This window comes from Numenius arquata, chromosome 2 (genome assembly GCF_964106895.1).
Source record: "Numenius arquata chromosome 2, bNumArq3.hap1.1, whole genome shotgun sequence".
In the NCBI taxonomy this organism is placed as follows: domain Eukaryota; kingdom Metazoa; phylum Chordata; class Aves; order Charadriiformes; family Scolopacidae; genus Numenius; species Numenius arquata.
Genome location: NC_133577.1, coordinates 3,346,046 through 3,363,794, shown reverse-complemented (window position 1 = coordinate 3,363,794; position 17,749 = coordinate 3,346,046). Strand labels below are relative to the sequence as shown.

General features: G+C 43.9%; 1 protein-coding gene across 1 annotated transcript; it reads left to right on the top strand.

Moving 5' to 3' along the window:
* Positions 1–11,364: 11,364 nt before the first annotated feature.
* TAAR1 (trace amine associated receptor 1) lies at positions 11,365–12,435 on the top strand. The gene has a single exon (XM_074168958.1). The coding sequence runs from the start codon at positions 11,365–11,367 to the stop codon at positions 12,433–12,435; it is 1,071 nt and encodes a 356-aa protein (XP_074025059.1).
* Positions 12,436–17,749: the final 5,314 nt, after the last annotated feature.

The window sequence follows — 17,749 nt, the reverse complement described above, 5'->3', positions numbered from 1 at the left end:
TCAGAGTTAATTTCCCTAAAGTTCTCACTGAAGTCAGCTGCAAGGTTTGGATCATGCTCGTTTTAACGCAGTATTTTTCTACCTTCACCTGAAGCCCCGCATCAACAAAATCTATTAAGGACTTGTTTTTCTCTCTGTGGGATCAGAACCAGCGTGGACAGGTGAGTCTTGTTTGCTTGGACCAGCGTCAAGGTGTAAGGAAGAAATATTGACGTGTGAAAAGCAGGCTTTTCCAGCTCAGAAAAGGACGGGGTTCATTGGGATACCATCTGGCGTAGCTTTTGAGGTGGAGTCATTGACGTGAATTACATATAAGTTGATTTCATTCTTCTCTGGCACACCTGTTCTGGAGTCACTAAACGCTCCTGTTCTTCCAGAAACTCTAATTCTGTCCCGTAAGGAAAATGTAGGAGAGGCCTTATTTATTTATTTTTTTCCTAAAGATAAGCCAATGTTCTCTCTTTTCTAACTAACTCCCACCTAGCAGGTAGGAAAGTAAGGACATAGCTGTTATGTCCTTACTTATAGCAAGCGGTTAACTTTCTGTGAATTCAACAGAAGCTCTTATAGAAGAATGTGTTTTGTTGCATCAGTCACTCATTATCTCTCTGCATCTGCATTCTGAGTCTTTCTGTAATTTGCATCATTTGAAATCGGCCTTTATTACAAAAACTCACATTTCATAGAACCATAGAATCATAGAGTGGTTTGGGTAAAGATCATTGAGTTCCCACCCCCTGCCCTGGGCAGGGACACCTCCCACCAGACCAGGTTGCTCAAAGCCCCATCCAGCCTGGCCTTGAACCCCTCCAGGGATGGGGCAGCCACAGCTTCTCTGGGCAACCTGTTCCAGTGTCTCACCACCCTCACAGCAAAGAATTTCTTCCTAATACCCAATGTAAATCTCCCCTCTTTCAGTTTAAAACCATTCCCCCTCATCCTATGGCTCCACTCCCTGATCAGGAGTCCCCATCCCTCCTGTAGCCCCTTTAGGGACTGGAAGGCCCCCTCGGGTACTTCTCCACGCTTGTTAGAGACCCAAGTTTTCCATATAGCATTAATTACTGTGCTGGCTAATACCTGGAACTCTCTCTTTTCTTTTTTCATTTTATCCTCACTAAGAGCCAAAAATCTTGACTTTCATTGGGGCCCGATAAGGTGCAAGGGGGGCAGTGAGTTTGCCATACTGCTGCTCAAAGCAGGGCTGGTGCATCACTTCACATCGTGCGTCCGCGAAGATAGAGATGTTCCACGTTTAGTCGTGAATTCAAACAGATTCTGTGGGATTTTTCAGTGTGCCCTTCATGGAGGCTCCCACACCACTTGACTGGGTTTGGTTGGGGCTGGAAGTCATCGACCCTGGCCAGATGAGTTCACGGAGACTGTGATCCGTAGAGCTCCCACCCTGGCAGAAGTTAGGTGCACTGGCCCTGTAAAATCCCCAGTACCTTGACTTTGTCATCCAGCTGACAAACTACAAAAAATTGATCAAAAATATATAAACCTTCATTTTACTCGGTTAGTAGTCGTGTTCTCCAGTTTTTGCAGAGATGTTCCTACACTGAGTTGGCCATAATAGCTAACAAAACTAAATTGTGAGAGGACGTTATAATTCATTCATGGAAGCTTCTTGTTTGAAAAAAGAATTCTGCTTGCCTCGGGAGGAATCGGACCTATCCGACGCCGAGCTATAAAAGGGAAGAGCAAGCTGTTAGAACGCGGCCATTAACGGACCTTGAGGCACTTCGTGGTAGCGAGGCTGAAAGACGGAAAGCTTTGGCCTGTGTGGGTAAAAAATACATGTCTGGTACCTCTCATAACAGATGTCAGGGGCATCAGATGGCTGCGTGTACAAGGACCAGAGCTATAAAAAAGAAAAAAAGCTCAAGATTGATCAATAATCATTACCCAGCAACAGGCTTAACCATCTATTTTGCCGAAGACTTTCTGAGCCTATCTTTAATGTTACACCGGGCATTTTATTTTGTTTATTGGTGTTAACATCAGCCTCTGTTTGCAGGGATTCTTCCGAGTTCAGCGTTAGACTAAACAAGACCCAGGCACGAAACCTCTCGCATCTGAGGGTCGTGTAACACTTGGTGTAACCCCTCTTGTGTTTCGCCGGGGGGGTCTTATAATCCCAGTTGTTTTCCGATGAGTCTTTTCTTACAGATCATCCCTCTTCTATCACTAATGATGCCCCCCTCCTTGATTTGCCAAGGCGTATCATCAGGCAATACCTCGATGTCTTACGAACACCTGCAATCGCAGCACTTCCATGAAGTTAGGAGAAATTTTTATCCTATAATGTAGATGAGGGGATGAAGTGCGAAGAAACGGAAGTTTACAGCACACATTAATTTGGGCAACTAACTTGAGATGCCAGAATAATTCAAATTACAAAAGTACTGTATATAGTGTGTATATATATGCTGAAATATTTGAATATGCCTGAAATTTGAAATATATTTTGAAATACCCGCCTAATAACATGTGGTTACAGATGTGCGTACAGCATGTTAGGAAAGGAGGAAAGAGACTTGTACAAGGGGGTCCATTTTGGGCATTGGTCCATTTTGGGCATTAGTCCACGTGGGCATCTGCGAGGCACAGGAGGATAGGAGATAAGAAGATGGATTATAGAGGGGGGCAAAGAGGAGTAGGGAGAAGAAAAGAGAGAGGTATTTACTTTCTCTTCGTTAACCCTCACCTGCATGTGCAAAAAGTCACGCGAGGTGGTAGAGGGACATTTAAATAGCTGAAACTCCTGTTGCTGCCATCTGTTCACTTTCGGTCTCCCAGGTATTGTGCAGGAGGTGGCCAGCGAGCAGGAACTTGATAACTTACAATAAATTGAATTCTAACTGACTCCAGTGCACCCTTACCTCCCTTCCGGTGGTCTAAAAAGCATATTTAAATGACATACAGCGGCTACTGAGAAGATAAAATGGCCCAGGCATGTCCTCCTGAGACTGGGCATGAAGGGGCACAGCCTCTGTCACCGGTTGTTTCTGCACTGGTTGGGTTGCTGTTCCCGCAGTGCCACGATGCCAGCAATGCTCATGCTGCTTCTTGCAGCCCTGAACAACTGTGGAGGCAGAGGATGGCACCAGGAGGTCGCTCCCTCTTAAAAATGGCCCACAATGGCATCTGCAGCCTGTTGGACTTGCAAATGGGTAACTGGAAGCCACCAGGCTAGTTCAATATTTCTAGGAAAGCAGCATGTGCCTACTGTAGTCAAATCCAGTGTTTATGAAAGGAGACCAGTGCGTGAGGGTGGAGGTTTTTTACTGACGTATAAGCCTTTATTGGCAATTTTAGTGGCTTCCAGTAGGGTAGCCACCGTTCCAGACCAGAATGTGACATTTCAAGACCTTCATTTCACCAAGAGTTGTCCCTCCTTGTTCAGCCTCATGTCCCCTGTGCCACCTTGCCAGGGCCATACTTTCCTAACCTCCCAAAGCCACCCCAATCCCAAATGCCCAGGGAAAAGCTGCAGCCAAAGCCATGTAGGTCCCACCCAGGGCTCAGAGGAACCTCAGGGAAGCAGGAGGTGCCCAGAGAAGCTGTGGTTGTCCCATCCCTGGAGGGGTTCAAGGCCAGGCTGGATGGGGCTTTGAGCAACCTGGTCTGGTGGGAGGTGTCCCTGCCCATGGCAGGGGGTTGGAACTGGATGATCTTTAAGGTCCCTTCCAACCCGAACCATTCTATGTGTCTATGATTCTATGACACGGCTCTCCACCAGCACAGCCCACCAGCCCATGCACACAAAGTGGGTCAGTTCTCCTCCTTGGAATTACTTCTTTCTGGAAGGACTCTCCTCCTTGGGTTCCACAGCGATACAAAAACTCTTACTCTTTGAAGATGCGGGCGCCGGCCAATGAGCTGTGCTTTAAAAAGCAACAAAAAGTTGCAATTTGGGCACTTCTGATTTGTAATTTGGTCATATTTACATATAGTTCCTCTGGTACGGTAAAAGATACACAAACAGGCAATCAACAGCTCTTAAGTGTCCCCTCTACAAAGCATATACGCCCCAGAGCATCATAATAGAAGACAATATTTTTAATTCGGAGGAAACAATATCTTTTTAATCGGTCCTGTTCTCAGCCACTCAGCTGAAGTATTGCTCTTGGATTTTATTTTTTTTAAATATCCAGTCTGGGATAGGCAAATAAAATTTTTTAAAGATAAATGAAATTGCTAAAGCTTGGCAAAAATTAAAAGGAGGGAGAGAAATAGTTCAGTGCTGTTCGCTTCATCTGTACTTTGGCCACAATAAACATTTGTCTTTATTTTGTGTGCTTCTTTCCATGAGCCTGGCTTTAACTTAATTCAAACGGGCTCATCTTTGCGAACGCTAGTGCCTTGTGTCAGAATAGATTTATTATCTGCTTATCTTTTCTGAATATTTAATATTTACGTCATGGCCTTGATGAGATTTTTCCAGCAGGCTGTAAACCGGAGTCAGACCGAGCCCTGGGATCCGTGTGGGATGTCACTGTCGCGCCGTATCCACTGGCTGCACCGGTTGGCGATGAGGAAATAACTCCCGAGCAGGTACCGTCCCCGTGCCACGCGCTCCGAAATGGGGTGAGCTGCTAACGTGCTACCCTGGGCAATTATTTTGCTTCAAAGATGAATCTTTTATGGCCGGCACTGGAGACAATAGTCTTTATTCTGCATGGATCACTGTTTTTCTATAGTGAACATCAACGGCACCACCAGCAATGGGGTTTTGGCGGTGCCTGGGAGGACGATTTAAAAAGTCATTTATTCCCAAGAGCTGAAAGAGAAGCTCAGTTAGGGGGGCAAAACTCTTTTGCTATGAATTGAGAGGAAGGTTCTTTTCTTTGTGGGAAGTTATTCCAGAGCCAGGAGGAGGCAGAATGGTGAAGATGGGATGGTACCTGCTTAACTGCTCGCTGCCTCCCTCCTCCACGGTCGCCTTCCTCTTGGAGGTGATGTTTGGAGGCCACCGAATACCTGCAAACCAGTCACGGTCCTAAATTCACTCCCGTGGGAGCACTGGAGGGGCACAGAGGATGCTGCCTGGACTGCATTTTGGCATTACTTAGCAAGGCTATCAAATATGTAGACCCCCCCTTCCACCCCATGCAGAGATAGTTTCTTGGCTTTGTGGATGGACGTGTTTTGCTTCGTTGTATAAACATCGTTTTCTTGGAATCTCTCATTCCTCTGTGAATTTCGGGGATTTGCATCTATCTTAGGGTTTGGATTGATAGTCCTGATCCTGAGCAGGGCACTTTGAGAGAGAGAGCACAAACATCACGTTACTCTCTATAAACAGCTCTTTTTACTCGGCACGGAAACGTGATGGTTTCCACTGAAAAGTAAGAATATAAACCATGGGAAAAGATCTAGAGGTCAATCATCTCATCTGTTCCTCTTTAAATACCTCTGGGGTAAATCTGGGCTAGTTTCAGATTGTCTTCAGTGGAACTGCACCGGGTTTGCAGCATTAGCCTTCGGATCAGGAGGTTTTTTAAACATAAACCAATTTTTAAACTAATAAATAAAATACTTTCAAATAAAATAAAAATAAAAATTTTTCAACATAACTGAAATTGCTAAAGCTTGGCAAAAATTGAAAGGAGGGCACGTCTTCTTGTTTAATCCATATAATGAAATATTTATTTTGAACTAGTAACTCATTGGGAAATTGTGCATCTTCCCCTCAGCTTTCAAACATGTGAATGGAAATTTAAGAAGATAAGTTTTTGTAACGCTGTGCTTTTTTTTTCCTGAGGACTTCATAAATGGTGAGTAGACTTACATGCTTTTAAAATTCCTCTCCAACCATGGGGCCACCTTAGAGCCTCCAGTAGTTTTAAAGCCATAGTTTCCTTTGCAGAGCCTCGGTTTTTAAAATGAACCGTATGAAAATGAGAAACTTTCCTCTGTCTAATGGATACTGTAAAACGATGTTTCCTGCCAAATGACCAAACTCCACCTTTGAAATGCGAGCTAAGAAAATCACAGTAGAAGTCAATGCTGTCCTGCCTGTTGTTATTTTATTTATACTGTCAAATTTATTTATTTTGTGTTTTAAAAACAAACAAATAAGAAGTCTAGATGACTCAAGGTATGCTAGACAGTGTCATAACATCTCTTTTTTTTGGTTTGTCCAAAAATCTGAAAAGTAATGATTACAGAAATTTTTCAGGAAAAAAAAAAAAAGCCATAGCAACAATTTTGTAGAGTTTTTACTTTGAATTTTGATGTGTAACTGCTTTACTATATGACAGAATCAAAAGACTGTTGACTACTGACTATTTATAAGTGCTCTGAGATTTCCCAAAAAGAGGTTGACATATTTCTCTTTCCTATATAAATAGCAAGTTTGAGAATATTTTCATGATTAAGCTGTGAGAACATGCCTGTTTGAAGTTCCTGCACCAACAGCATGAAAGCTTGTTACCAAAGTGCTGCCTGTTGGTCTAAACCAGTTGACAATTTGGCCTGCTTAATTAGTTAATTATCTCGATATCTTATAAACTGCCACTTTACATTAATTTCAGTACATTTAATTTTCATTAAATACCACCCTTCCCTTACTCTCAGCTTCCCCTAGATCTGTGGTTCGTTCCTTTCCAATGGGTCCCGCAGTACAAGGTGGAGCGTTCAGAGATAATGAGTGCAAAGTGCGATGGGCTGGGGTTTGGCAGAAGCGTGAAGGACATCTCCAAGAACAGCCTACGCAGAGACATTCTGCTGTGTCCCCAGTAGTCCCCTGTGGACCTTCAGGGGCTCTGGACACAGGCAACCTCCTGCTGCTGGTATCAGGGGTAAAATTTACAGGCTGAGAGAGTTGAGGGTGTTCAGCCTGGAGACCTTAGAGCCCCTTCCAGTCCCTAAAGGGGCTCCAGGAGAGATGGGGAGAGACTCTTGATCAGGGAGTGGAGCCATAGGACGAGGGGTAATGGTTTTAAACTGAAAGAGGAGAGATTTAGATGAGATCTCAGGAAGAAATTCTTTGCTGTGAGGGTGGTGAGACACTGGAACAGGTTGCCCAGAGAAGCTGTGGCTGCCCCATCCCTGGAGGGGTTCAAGGCCAGGCTGGATGGGGCTTTGAGCAACCTGGTCTGGTGGGAGGTGTCCCTGCCCAGGGCAGGGGGGTTGGAACTGGATGATCTTTAAGGTCCTTCCAACCCAAACCATTCTGCGATTCTATGATTCTAACCCTTACAAAGTTCTCTGTGAGTTTAAAAAGAAGGAGGTTGCCTCCTGGAGAAATGTCACACGTGAGAGGAAGAATGGCAAGTTGTTTTTCCATTTTATTGCAAGTCAGAAACTGGAGGGAAACACCAGAGCTGCCCCGGGCAGGGGGTGCTCCCCAGCCCCAGAGGGTGATGCCAGGTAGATGCTTCTGAAGCAAACACTGCAAGCAGAGCTGCCTTTCCAGATCCTCCCCTTGAGTTTTGGCCACTGCATCACTCGAAGGGAAGAGGTGTGGCAGGAGAGCACAGATGCCCTTCAACTAAGTCCCCATAATGACTTCTTTATAACTATGAATTTTGTATAGAGTAAGACAACATGGATGTGTTCCCCTAAATTTTACCTTCCTATAAAGTGTATATGTAAAGATGGTAATTTCAGAATCACAGAATCACAGAATGGGGTTGGAAGGGACCTCTGGAGATCATCTAGTCCAACCCTCCTGCCAGAGCTGGTTCAAGGCCTAAACCTTCACTCCTCAAAGAGAAGAGCCTGGCTCCAAGGGAGGCCCACAGCTATGAATCTCGAAAAGACTGAAGACCTCTCTCGGAGACCAGTATTTGGCTGCCTAACGTCTCTTGGATGTTTCCCCAACTCTGGGCAGTTGGACCTGACTCCTCTCCTCAACATCCTCTTGACTCTCTCCAGTGGTTTCTCACTCAGCCTGACAGTTGTTTCTGCACTTTTTGTGGACGGCAAACTCTCCTCCCGTAGCAAGGAGACCCTTGCATTGCAACACCCCAGTCCCTCTATGAGAGCAGCCTCAAGAAAACATAAAAGCAGTGAGCTGTTTGTGTTCATTTTGATTTTTATGCACATTTGGTTGATGGTTGGACTCGATGATCTGAAAGGTCCCTTCCAACCTGGACAGTTCTATGATTCTATAATATAATGAAGCAGCAAATCCAGACCATGCAGCATAGTTTTCAAGAACTATTTAAGTATTTAAATCTAACTTGTTACCTATGTCCTTGAGGTACCCAGCAGAACGGGGCTTTACGTGATGGTCACCGTATTAACAGTCTTTTTATGCTCGGCAGTATCACTGTTTTCAAAGGCTGCGTGGTCCTCTGTGGAGCAAAAAATTGATTCTCCTCATCTGTGACTCCAGTACAGCCAATAATAGGTGTTTACTTTAAACACCTTTCTAGTAGCGGTATCTTGCAAATAGCTGTTAACTGATTAAACTGTTGGATTAAACCTGTTTGTTCAGTAGAATAATCAGAACTAGACTGGGAGATACACATCCTGTCACTCTGTACACAACGTACCTTTTCAAGGAAACCTTACACGCTGCTGTAACCTGCCCGTGCTTACGTATTTTGCTATATTTTAGAAGCTTATGGAAGGAAGAGTACAAGGAAGGGTTTCGTTCCGCACGTAGATAATCTTGGGCTGCTCACAATGTGACCACAACAATTAATCAAACAAGTAAACACACTTCAGATGTGTTCAATTCACCTATAAATAAGACCTGCTAAACAAATATGACCGTTACAGCCATGGTTTTGTTCTTAAGTGGGTGACAAAACAAACGTTTTGAGGTAATATACATATTAACAGCTGCTCCTGAGCAAGGGGGGCCAAGAACACCACTCCTTGCACCCAACATCCTCCAGCAACATGCTGGGGGCTGCTGGAAGCTGCTCTGGCAGTGGATTAAGTGCCTTTTCTCTCAAAATTTGTCTTACCCAGAACTGTTGCGATGGTGAAGAGGCTCAGCCATCTTTTGAGATGGTCCTCAAAAGGAAGCGGCGCCACTCAATGAGCAAAAAATAAACGAGCACCAAGAGCAGGTTTCGACCCAGCCCGAGGGGATAAAGGTAGGAAGGCGTCTTTTTAAAAGGATGCTTCTCCCCATTTCCATTTTATTGAATTTTTAAACTTTGTAATTAATTATGGAAGAGAAGTGTCCTCCTTTCTTGTCGAAAGCTTCTTCAGTGTTTAGCTCGTGGGCAGCTGGCCACATGAGTTTTGATTTATTTTGTTTCCATTTCACGCAAAGCCACTTGATCTCAGTTTGCTCAATATTTTGGTTGGGGTTTCTTCTTTCTGTTTAACAGAAAAAACAAAATCTCCTGAAAATAAGATATATATTTTTTAAAGAAAAACAGTTTCCAGGGGAGATCATATTTCTTTAGGCTAAACAATTTCTCTGCTGGAGAACAACAGGGAAGTTGTTCATCTTTTCAATAGAAAACTAGAGATAGTGCCTTAATTCTTTTTGATTGGTTTCTGTTTAATTCTGCTTAGAATTAAAAAGTCTGTTTAGACTTAAAAAAGTCTGTTTAATTCATATTTGGCTTCAGATTTGTTTAATTTCTTTACACATAAAACAAATGAAGGTTGAAACCTGTGACACCCGAGTGAGCTTAAAACTTTGATAATTATGTCCATTATATACACTTAAATCGTTTTCTGATTCTTTCTGCCATGAAAATTGAAGATTTGAGTTAATGAAGATCCATCTGGCTGCGCTTCCTCTAGCTGGGTGTAAATACATCAAAAGAGGGAATGACAGGCAGGAAAGGAAATGAAGAGATTGACCAAAAGTGCAATATATGAAGGGGAAAAGAGCAGAGATAGTGTTAAACCTCAGTAGGTAGAAAAAGGGGGAAGCAAGAGGCACCCCAAACAGTAAATAAACCTACTCAGACTGTGTCCTGTGTTCCAGAGATTGCTTCTGGGTGCACCTTCTCCCTGGCACTTGGGTACCACTGCCCTGGCACTACTTGAAACTCCCTCTGTAAATGCGCACTGTTAGTTATGACCCCGTAGCTGCCAGGGTTTGGCAAGCCATAGTTTATCATCTATATTCAGCTTCCATTTAGCTTCTAATGGCATGGTGTGTTTGTAACAACATTTGTTTCGATACGAGAAAAAAATTAATTACTCTGTTGTGTTCTATCCAGAATAACCAGAGGCTGCAAAATCCTGAAGCAAATGGGTTAAATTAGTACTGGCTTTTTCTGACTTAAGCAACCACATTATTCCACAACAATAATAATGCTACTGAATAATATATACTAATTTTCTTTATTTTTCACAATAATACTATTTTTCTGTTAATTAAAGGAAAACCAGGTCTTCCAACAATAAATATTGCCTGCTAAGTGCTTAAATACTTTAACGAAATGCCTTTGTAAAGAGACTCGCCAAAGGGACACGCAACCGCACACACGAGAGGACAGCCAGTATTTGTGTCCTCAGCTGCAGACCAAACCAACCTTCAGAAAATGTTTCCCTCCCTGTTTGTGCCTCGGCTAAAACCAGTATTAACATAATAAACATACAAAACAATGTTAAACTACCAGCACTGAGATAAACTAGGGCCCGAAAGAAAAGATGTTTGCTTATACAGCAGCTAATGCTTCAGATTAGTCAGGATCTTCCATTGTATGTTGGCAGCAGAAGGCCAGAAAAGTTTTTTTCTCTTCTTAGATCTTCTCCTTCCATCTCTGTTTACAGCCAGAGCCTACAAGAATTTTGCAGTAAGACTTGATGTGGTCAGGCAGTGCCATCTGCCTGAAAACCTGGGGCTGGTGGGAACCCTTTGGTTTTGCGGGGCTGCACAGAGGGTTCGGTTCTCGCTCTCAGGACGGGGCTGGAGGAGACGCTGAGCGTGGGTTCCTCAGCTTCAGCCGTCTGTTTTAAACTCATAGATCTTAGACTTACATATCAAAAAAAAAAAAAAAAAAAAAAAGTTGAGGGCGCTTCAGAATCTATAATTACTGATTTTTAAGAGCAAAGTGAGAGATACAGGACTCCGACCAATTTTGAAGAAGATGACTGTTTAAACAGAAAATAACGAAAAGGACTTCTCATCTTCCCACTGTACGAGACATTGCCCTGTGCAGGTGTCTGGGAGCCACTGCTGTTCTGGTCATGAGGACGCCCCATTGTCCAGTTCATTTCATCAAATGAGATTCCCATTTCAAGGGAAGTCTAATGATTTAAGTGTCATTCTGTTAAAAGTATAGTTAAAAAATAGTTTAATCCTTCGTAAATCATGAAAAATGAATTTCTTACACATCCAAATAAATGAAGGTGTTTACAATTGCCCTTTTCTTTTCCCTCCCAGCAGCTCTCCCTGTATATATACAGTATATATATCTCCAGTTGTAAATGTACCTTGGAATTAGGAAAAACAGTACCTATGCTGCGTCCCTTCCTGGATTTGAGACCTCAGTAAGGATGCAACTGTGCTGCGAATCCCTAAACGGCTCCTGCATAAGGAGCAGCTGGTCCAACAGTATCCGTGTTCCCATGTACCTCTTCATGGCTGGCGTTATTCTGGCCACGGTGGCCGGAAACTTGATGGTTATCATCTCCATATCGCATTTCAAGCAGCTCCACACGCCTACCAACTTCCTGATACTTTCTATGGCTACGGTGGACTTTCTGCTGGGGCTCCTGGTCATGCCCTGCAGCATGGTGCGCTCCGTCGAGCACTGCTGGTATTTTGGGGAGCTCTTCTGCAAGATCCACACGAGCACGGACATTATGCTGAGCACGGCTTCCATCTTCCACCTTTCCTTCATATCCGTTGACCGCTACTACGCCGTGTGTCACCCTCTGAGATACAAATCGAAGATAAACACTTTCGTTATCCTGGGCATGATATTTGTAAGCTGGACGGTCCCTGCTGCTTTTGCTTTTGGGATGATCTTTCTAGACCTAAACCTGCGAGGGGCAGAAGAGATTTATAACAACGTCCGCTGTGCGGGAGGATGCCTTGTCTTTTTTAGTGAAACTTCAGGCGTTGTGGCCTCCGTAGCGTCTTTTTACATCCCTGGATTTGTTATGCTGTACATCTATAGGAAAATATACTCTGTAGCCAAGAGGCAGGCGAGATCCATTGATGCAATCAGCCAAAAAAAGATGGGATTTGAAACGAAGCACCACATTTCATTCTGCAGAGAAAGGAAAGCTGCCAAGACATTAGGCATCATAATGGGAGTATTTCTCATTTGCTGGAGTCCGTTCTTCTTCTTCACAGCAACCAACCCATTTATGAACTATGTCATACCCCCCGTTCTCATTGATGCTTTGGTTTGGTTTGGGTATTTAAATTCTACATTTAACCCAATTGTTTATGCATTTTTTTACATGTGGTTTCGCAGGGCATTAAAGATGATTCTGTTTGGAAAAGTTTTTCAGCAGGACTCTTCCAGGACTCATTTGTTTTTAGAGTAACGTGCTTTAAAGGGTTGTGTTCGTGGCTTTGAATTTTTTTGTCTGGAGGCTGAACGTCCAGATGCAAGAGCTGAAGATGAAGGAAACACCTATTTGTTTACTCATTTACCAAATCTGGTTCAAGCGTATAAGCCATTATTGCGCTTTACATCTTCTTTCATTCCAGATTGGGAATTATATGTGGTGTTTTGGTTATAGCTATTTATATGCAATGCACAGGAGAGCAAGACTTCTTTAAGTTTAATAAGACTTACAGCAGATTATATCCCTGCTCTTAATCGTTAAGAAATTATTCCGATTAATTTCATGAACAAGGGGTGTTTACATTAAAATATTTATGCTTATTTATTGTCCTCTAGAAAGAGCAGAAAAGCCTTTCCTTTTGAATTTCTAGACATCTTTGAGTAATAACCCAAAGCTTTTAAGTTTTGTCCCTCCCCTTCAGTACGTGTGCAGAGGTCAAAGCAGGAACGTAACCAGCCCAACCAGCCCGCTCCATGGAGGGAAAACGGGACAGAGAAAAGTCGTGCTGCTCCTTCTGTTTCCATTTCAGCTGGTGCTTGTCGCTTACGAGTTTGTCACTTCAATGCTGTTCTGCTTGGTGAGATCAAAAGCACGTCTAACGAGATCAAAGTCAAGGTAAATACAATGTAGGGAATGAAAAGCAACAGTGAAAAGTGACATCGAACCCGAAAATGCCAGAAAATGATGCTTGTCTAATGAACGTTTTGATGTAAAATATTCGCCAATTTGCATCTGGCAGAACTTTTTTTCTAGCTTGGGCATACTGTTATTTGGTCTGATGGCAGTGCTGAGACAAATGGTGAGGAAAGTGGGTAGAGAATTGTGAAGAAATGCCACAGTGGGGCTGAATGGAGGGTGAATGGGGCAGGGTGGATGTGGAAAGCACCACAAGTGGCAGAAGAAGGGCTATAGGGATGGTTTGGGGTGACAGCACCGGGGTGAGCACGCTGTCAAGGTTACATCTGTGGACATCCAGATGGGAGAAGGAAGGACTGGCAAGTAAGTCAAAGACTAACACATGGTCACCAGCAGACCAGAAGATCCACAGACTGTCGGTTTCTTTAATCTACAGCCTGGCTTTTCTAGAGTCAACGTATGGCCAAGCAGAAGGAAATAACACCTCTGGCCTGATCCTGTGACATCTGGTTGGACTATGAAGGACTCGTCCTGGGAATGGACAGGAGAGGATTAGTACCTGAGAAGAGACTATGGACAGAAACCAATGACTCTGCCCTGAAGAGCACTGCTCAGCAGCAAATTATGTCCTCCGTTTATGTTGCTTGTGTAAGTGCACATCGTACGTGTATGTCCTCTTTCTTTTCTGTGCGCTGTAGAGCACTGAAGCACTCTCTGCTGTAGAGCATAAAAGCTGAATGATGTTACGTTTCAGCAGAGAAAAATATCAGGAGGACCTGAGATTTTTCTCTTTTACCATTTCATTGTAAGTTTGCACTCTCCAAAATTACCTAAAACCGAACAAAACGCCACATTGGCACTTGTGCTGTGGAAGGTGTTCCTTGTGAATGGCAATGTGGCTACTTTAATACTTTATCTCACAGAAATAAAGTAAATTAAGATAAAACATATCTATCTTTCTGATAAATTAATGGGTAATTCCCTTGAGATGATCCTGGGACTCCAAAAATGCTTGGGTCAAAGGCCAGTATTCTGGAACTAGCAGTTAGGTGTCATCTCAGGACCAACTCTTGACTAGCAAGAGACCTGAAATTAGATTTTTGGATTGAGGAGGTGATCCATGGAGATACTACTGAAGGTTTGCCTGAATAGCTGCAGCTGGGAGATAGTGGTGGGACTGTGGATTGTGAAGTCCCAGAGGCACACATGCAGTTCCCCTATGTCCTGCCCTAGAGAACATCAGGAGGGAAACAGGTCAAAAATTATTATCAGCCAGCAGGTCATCCTGAGGAGATCCTCTTGAGGCATCTCCAGGAGGCAGCTCAGCCTCACACAGTCCCTTGCTCACTCTGGGGGAGAGAATTGGAAGGGTAAAACTGAGAAAACTTGTGGGTTGAGATAAAGACAGTTTGATAGGTAAAGCAAAGCTGCGCACACAAGCAAAGCAAATTAAGGAACTCATCACTACTTCCCATCTGCAAGCAGATCGTCAGCCATTTACAGGAAAGCAGGGCTCTACCATGCACAACGGTAACTTGGGAAGACAATCATCACAAATCCAGAACGTAGGACCACCCAAGCTGCTATGAAGAAAATTAACCCTATCCCAGCCAAAACCAGTAAAGAGGGCTTCCCAGCACCGTGGCTGCACAAACTTACCAAGTGTAAATGGAATAGTAGAAGAAATTTCCAGTATATAGACCAACAATTCTCCTGAAAGTTGGTCTAGCCCAGATCATAGAATCGTAGAACAGTTTGGGTTGGAAGATCATCCAGTTCCAACCCCCTGCCATGGGCAGGGACACCTCCCACCAGACCAGGTTGCTCAAAGCCCCATCCAGCGTGGCCTTGAACCCCTCCAGGGATGGGGCAGCCACAGCTTCTCTGGGCAACCTAACTTGTTACCAACATCTATTCTCTGCAGAAGTAACAAAGGTCTTCCACACACAGACTGCTGGTGACCTTCATCCACACCTAGAAGGAAGTTCTCCTTGTTCTTAATAACCTTCAAGTATAAGCCAGCTTTGTGTATGGCCCAGCTCAGAAAGTTTAGAAATAACTTTTTTCCTCTGGTGTCCTATTACCTAAAGGTGGCCCTTCCCCAAAGAGCCTCCTTGCCTTCTGTTTACAGAGTGTCTTCTCCGGCAGAGCAACTTTAATCAAGTCCCAGGTTACTTTCTCTCATCGGCTCTAACCACAGACAGCTCAAAGTTATTTCTGACTGTGAAGGAGATGTACAAATGAGACGAGTTAATGAGGCCACAGGGTCCCTATTTGAACCCAGGGTTTTGCTATATTAGGAGACCACAAGAAAAATCCCTTGTGCTGTTGTCTGATCAGATTATGAGTTAGGTCTGGTGAAGCAAAATGTACCTGATGGCAATCTCCAAGTGTCCTCCTGTAAATGAAGTGCAAAGGGTATTGTTAAGTTCCTTATCAACACATTTAATTAGTGACCTTATTAAACACTTCCCAGATGGCTACCTTTGTTTTCCAGAACAAATGGGTCTCCAGTGGGTGATTTCATATGTTTTAACTTCCCAGAAAACTTGAGCCAAGTGATTACTCCAGCATGATGGAAGGATCTGTGTCACCGGTAGACCTATGCCTGTTTGTTTTGCCACCAGTGACCACATTTTGCAACGTCACCTTCCCCTCACGCGTTGTACAGTACAGACAGTAGCTTTCAAAGTCACAGACCTGCGCTTTTCCCATCTGTTTAGTGTCTGTAGCTCCTGTTTTGGTGGCTGCAACACGGTGCTGCAGCCTGTGGCCACCTGTAGCCACCTGCTATGGAGCCTCATGTACGGTGGTCCCACCTGTGGCCAAGCCTCCCGGTCTCTGCCCCTCAGTCATCAGATGCAGCAGGACGGGGGAAGAGGAGGAGCACCAGCTCTCCAGGCAGGACCCTTCTAGAAGCCTCACAAGGAAAACCTCGCTCCAAAATGGAGTATTTTAACAGCTAGATAAAAAAAAAAATACATTAGTGTGGTATTCCAACAGAAAAATTGAGCTCTCAAACTGTGTAAATATTGCAGAGTGTATGGCTTTCCTTAAATGATTAACTCATCTGGGTTGTGAGCTAACTGTCCTTTACTGTGCATTAATAGCCATTCAGCGAGGAAGAAAACAGAATCATAGAACGGTTGGGGTTGGAAAGGGCCTTAAAGATCATCGAGTTCCAATCAGATACTAGTTCTAATGCTAGATACTTTCAAACGTAAGACACTTAGTGGTCTACAAAAGTCTTTAACTTTAGTTTTTTGGAGCATCTTAGGTATCTACAACATTACTTCTACACGACTGCATCTAAAGACGTAACTCAGAAGAAGACTATGCCTGTCTAAGCACTTTTTGATGAGTCAGTTTCCATTAGACACAGCCTAGATTTTATAAACTTCTATGATGAAATGACTGGCCTGGTAGAGTATGGAAGAGCGGTGGTTATTGTCGACCTAGACTTCAGTAGGGCTTTCAACACCACCTCCCATAAGATCTTCATAGAGAAGGTAATGAGGTATGGGCTGGATGAGCAGACAGTGAAGTGCATTGAAAATTGGCTGAAGGGCCAGGCCCAGAGGCTGGTGGTCATTGGCACAAAGTCTAGTTGGAGGCCAGCAATGGGTGGTGTACCCCAGGGGTTAATACTGAGTCCAGTCCTGTTCAACGTCTTCATTAATGACTTAGATGATGGAGCAGAGTGTTCCTTTCCAACCTCAACCGTTCTGTGGTTCTGTGATTCTATGAAATTTAATTGCCATAATATATACTGAGTCTTGCATAATGTTACGTAGTCTTGCGTAACTAGATTTTTTCCAACCAAATTTAATTTCCTACTTTGTAGGTTTTTTAGTAAGATCTTTTCACCTTCATGCTGCCACTTTAAATCCAACCAGCTGCACGGGTAACTGAAAATGTTTCTATGTGATGAGGATGCAATAGCCTTTGTAAAACAAATTCATTTGCTAAGAGACCGGACCCAGAGGTATCTTAGGCAGTGGGAGCTCCACAACCCACTCCTCGATGTCTGGGCTTCTTATTTCCCATAGCTATAGGAAAAGTCAGTCTCCTTAAACACTGAATACTCACAGAATATCTGCCATTTAAAGAGAAATCGGTGAAAACAGAGTGCATCCTATACCCTTCGGACTTTCTCAGTTATCAACAGGAGAAAAACAATTCTTTATGGCCTAGAACATCTCTCTGATGAGGAAAGGCTGAGGGACTTGGGTCTTTTTAGTCTGGAGAAGAGAAGACTGAGGGGGGATCTCATCAACACCTATAAATATATAAAGGGTGGGTGTCAGGAGGATGGGGCCAGTCTTTTTTCAGTGATGCCCAGGGACAGGACAAGAGGAAATGGGTACAAACTTGACCATGGGAAGTTCCATCTCAACATGAGGGTTGGCAGAGGGTGGAACCTCCATCCTCATCTCTGTGAGGGTGGCAGAGCCCTGGAACAGGCTGCCCAGAGAGGTGGTGGAGTCTCCATCTCTGGAGACATTCCAAACCTGCCTGGACACGTTCCTGTGGGACCTGCTCTGGGTGGACCTGCTCTGGCAGGGGGTTGGACTAGATGATCTCCAGAGGTTCCTTCCAACCCTGTATCATTCTGTGATTATGTGATTATTTGAGAAAATTTTGAGCTCATCCT

Excerpts from the sequence above, each read along its gene's own strand:
- TAAR1 (XM_074168958.1), top strand. The coding sequence starts at position 11,365 with ATGTACCTTGGAATTAGGAAAAACAGTACCTATGCTGCGTCCCTTCCT.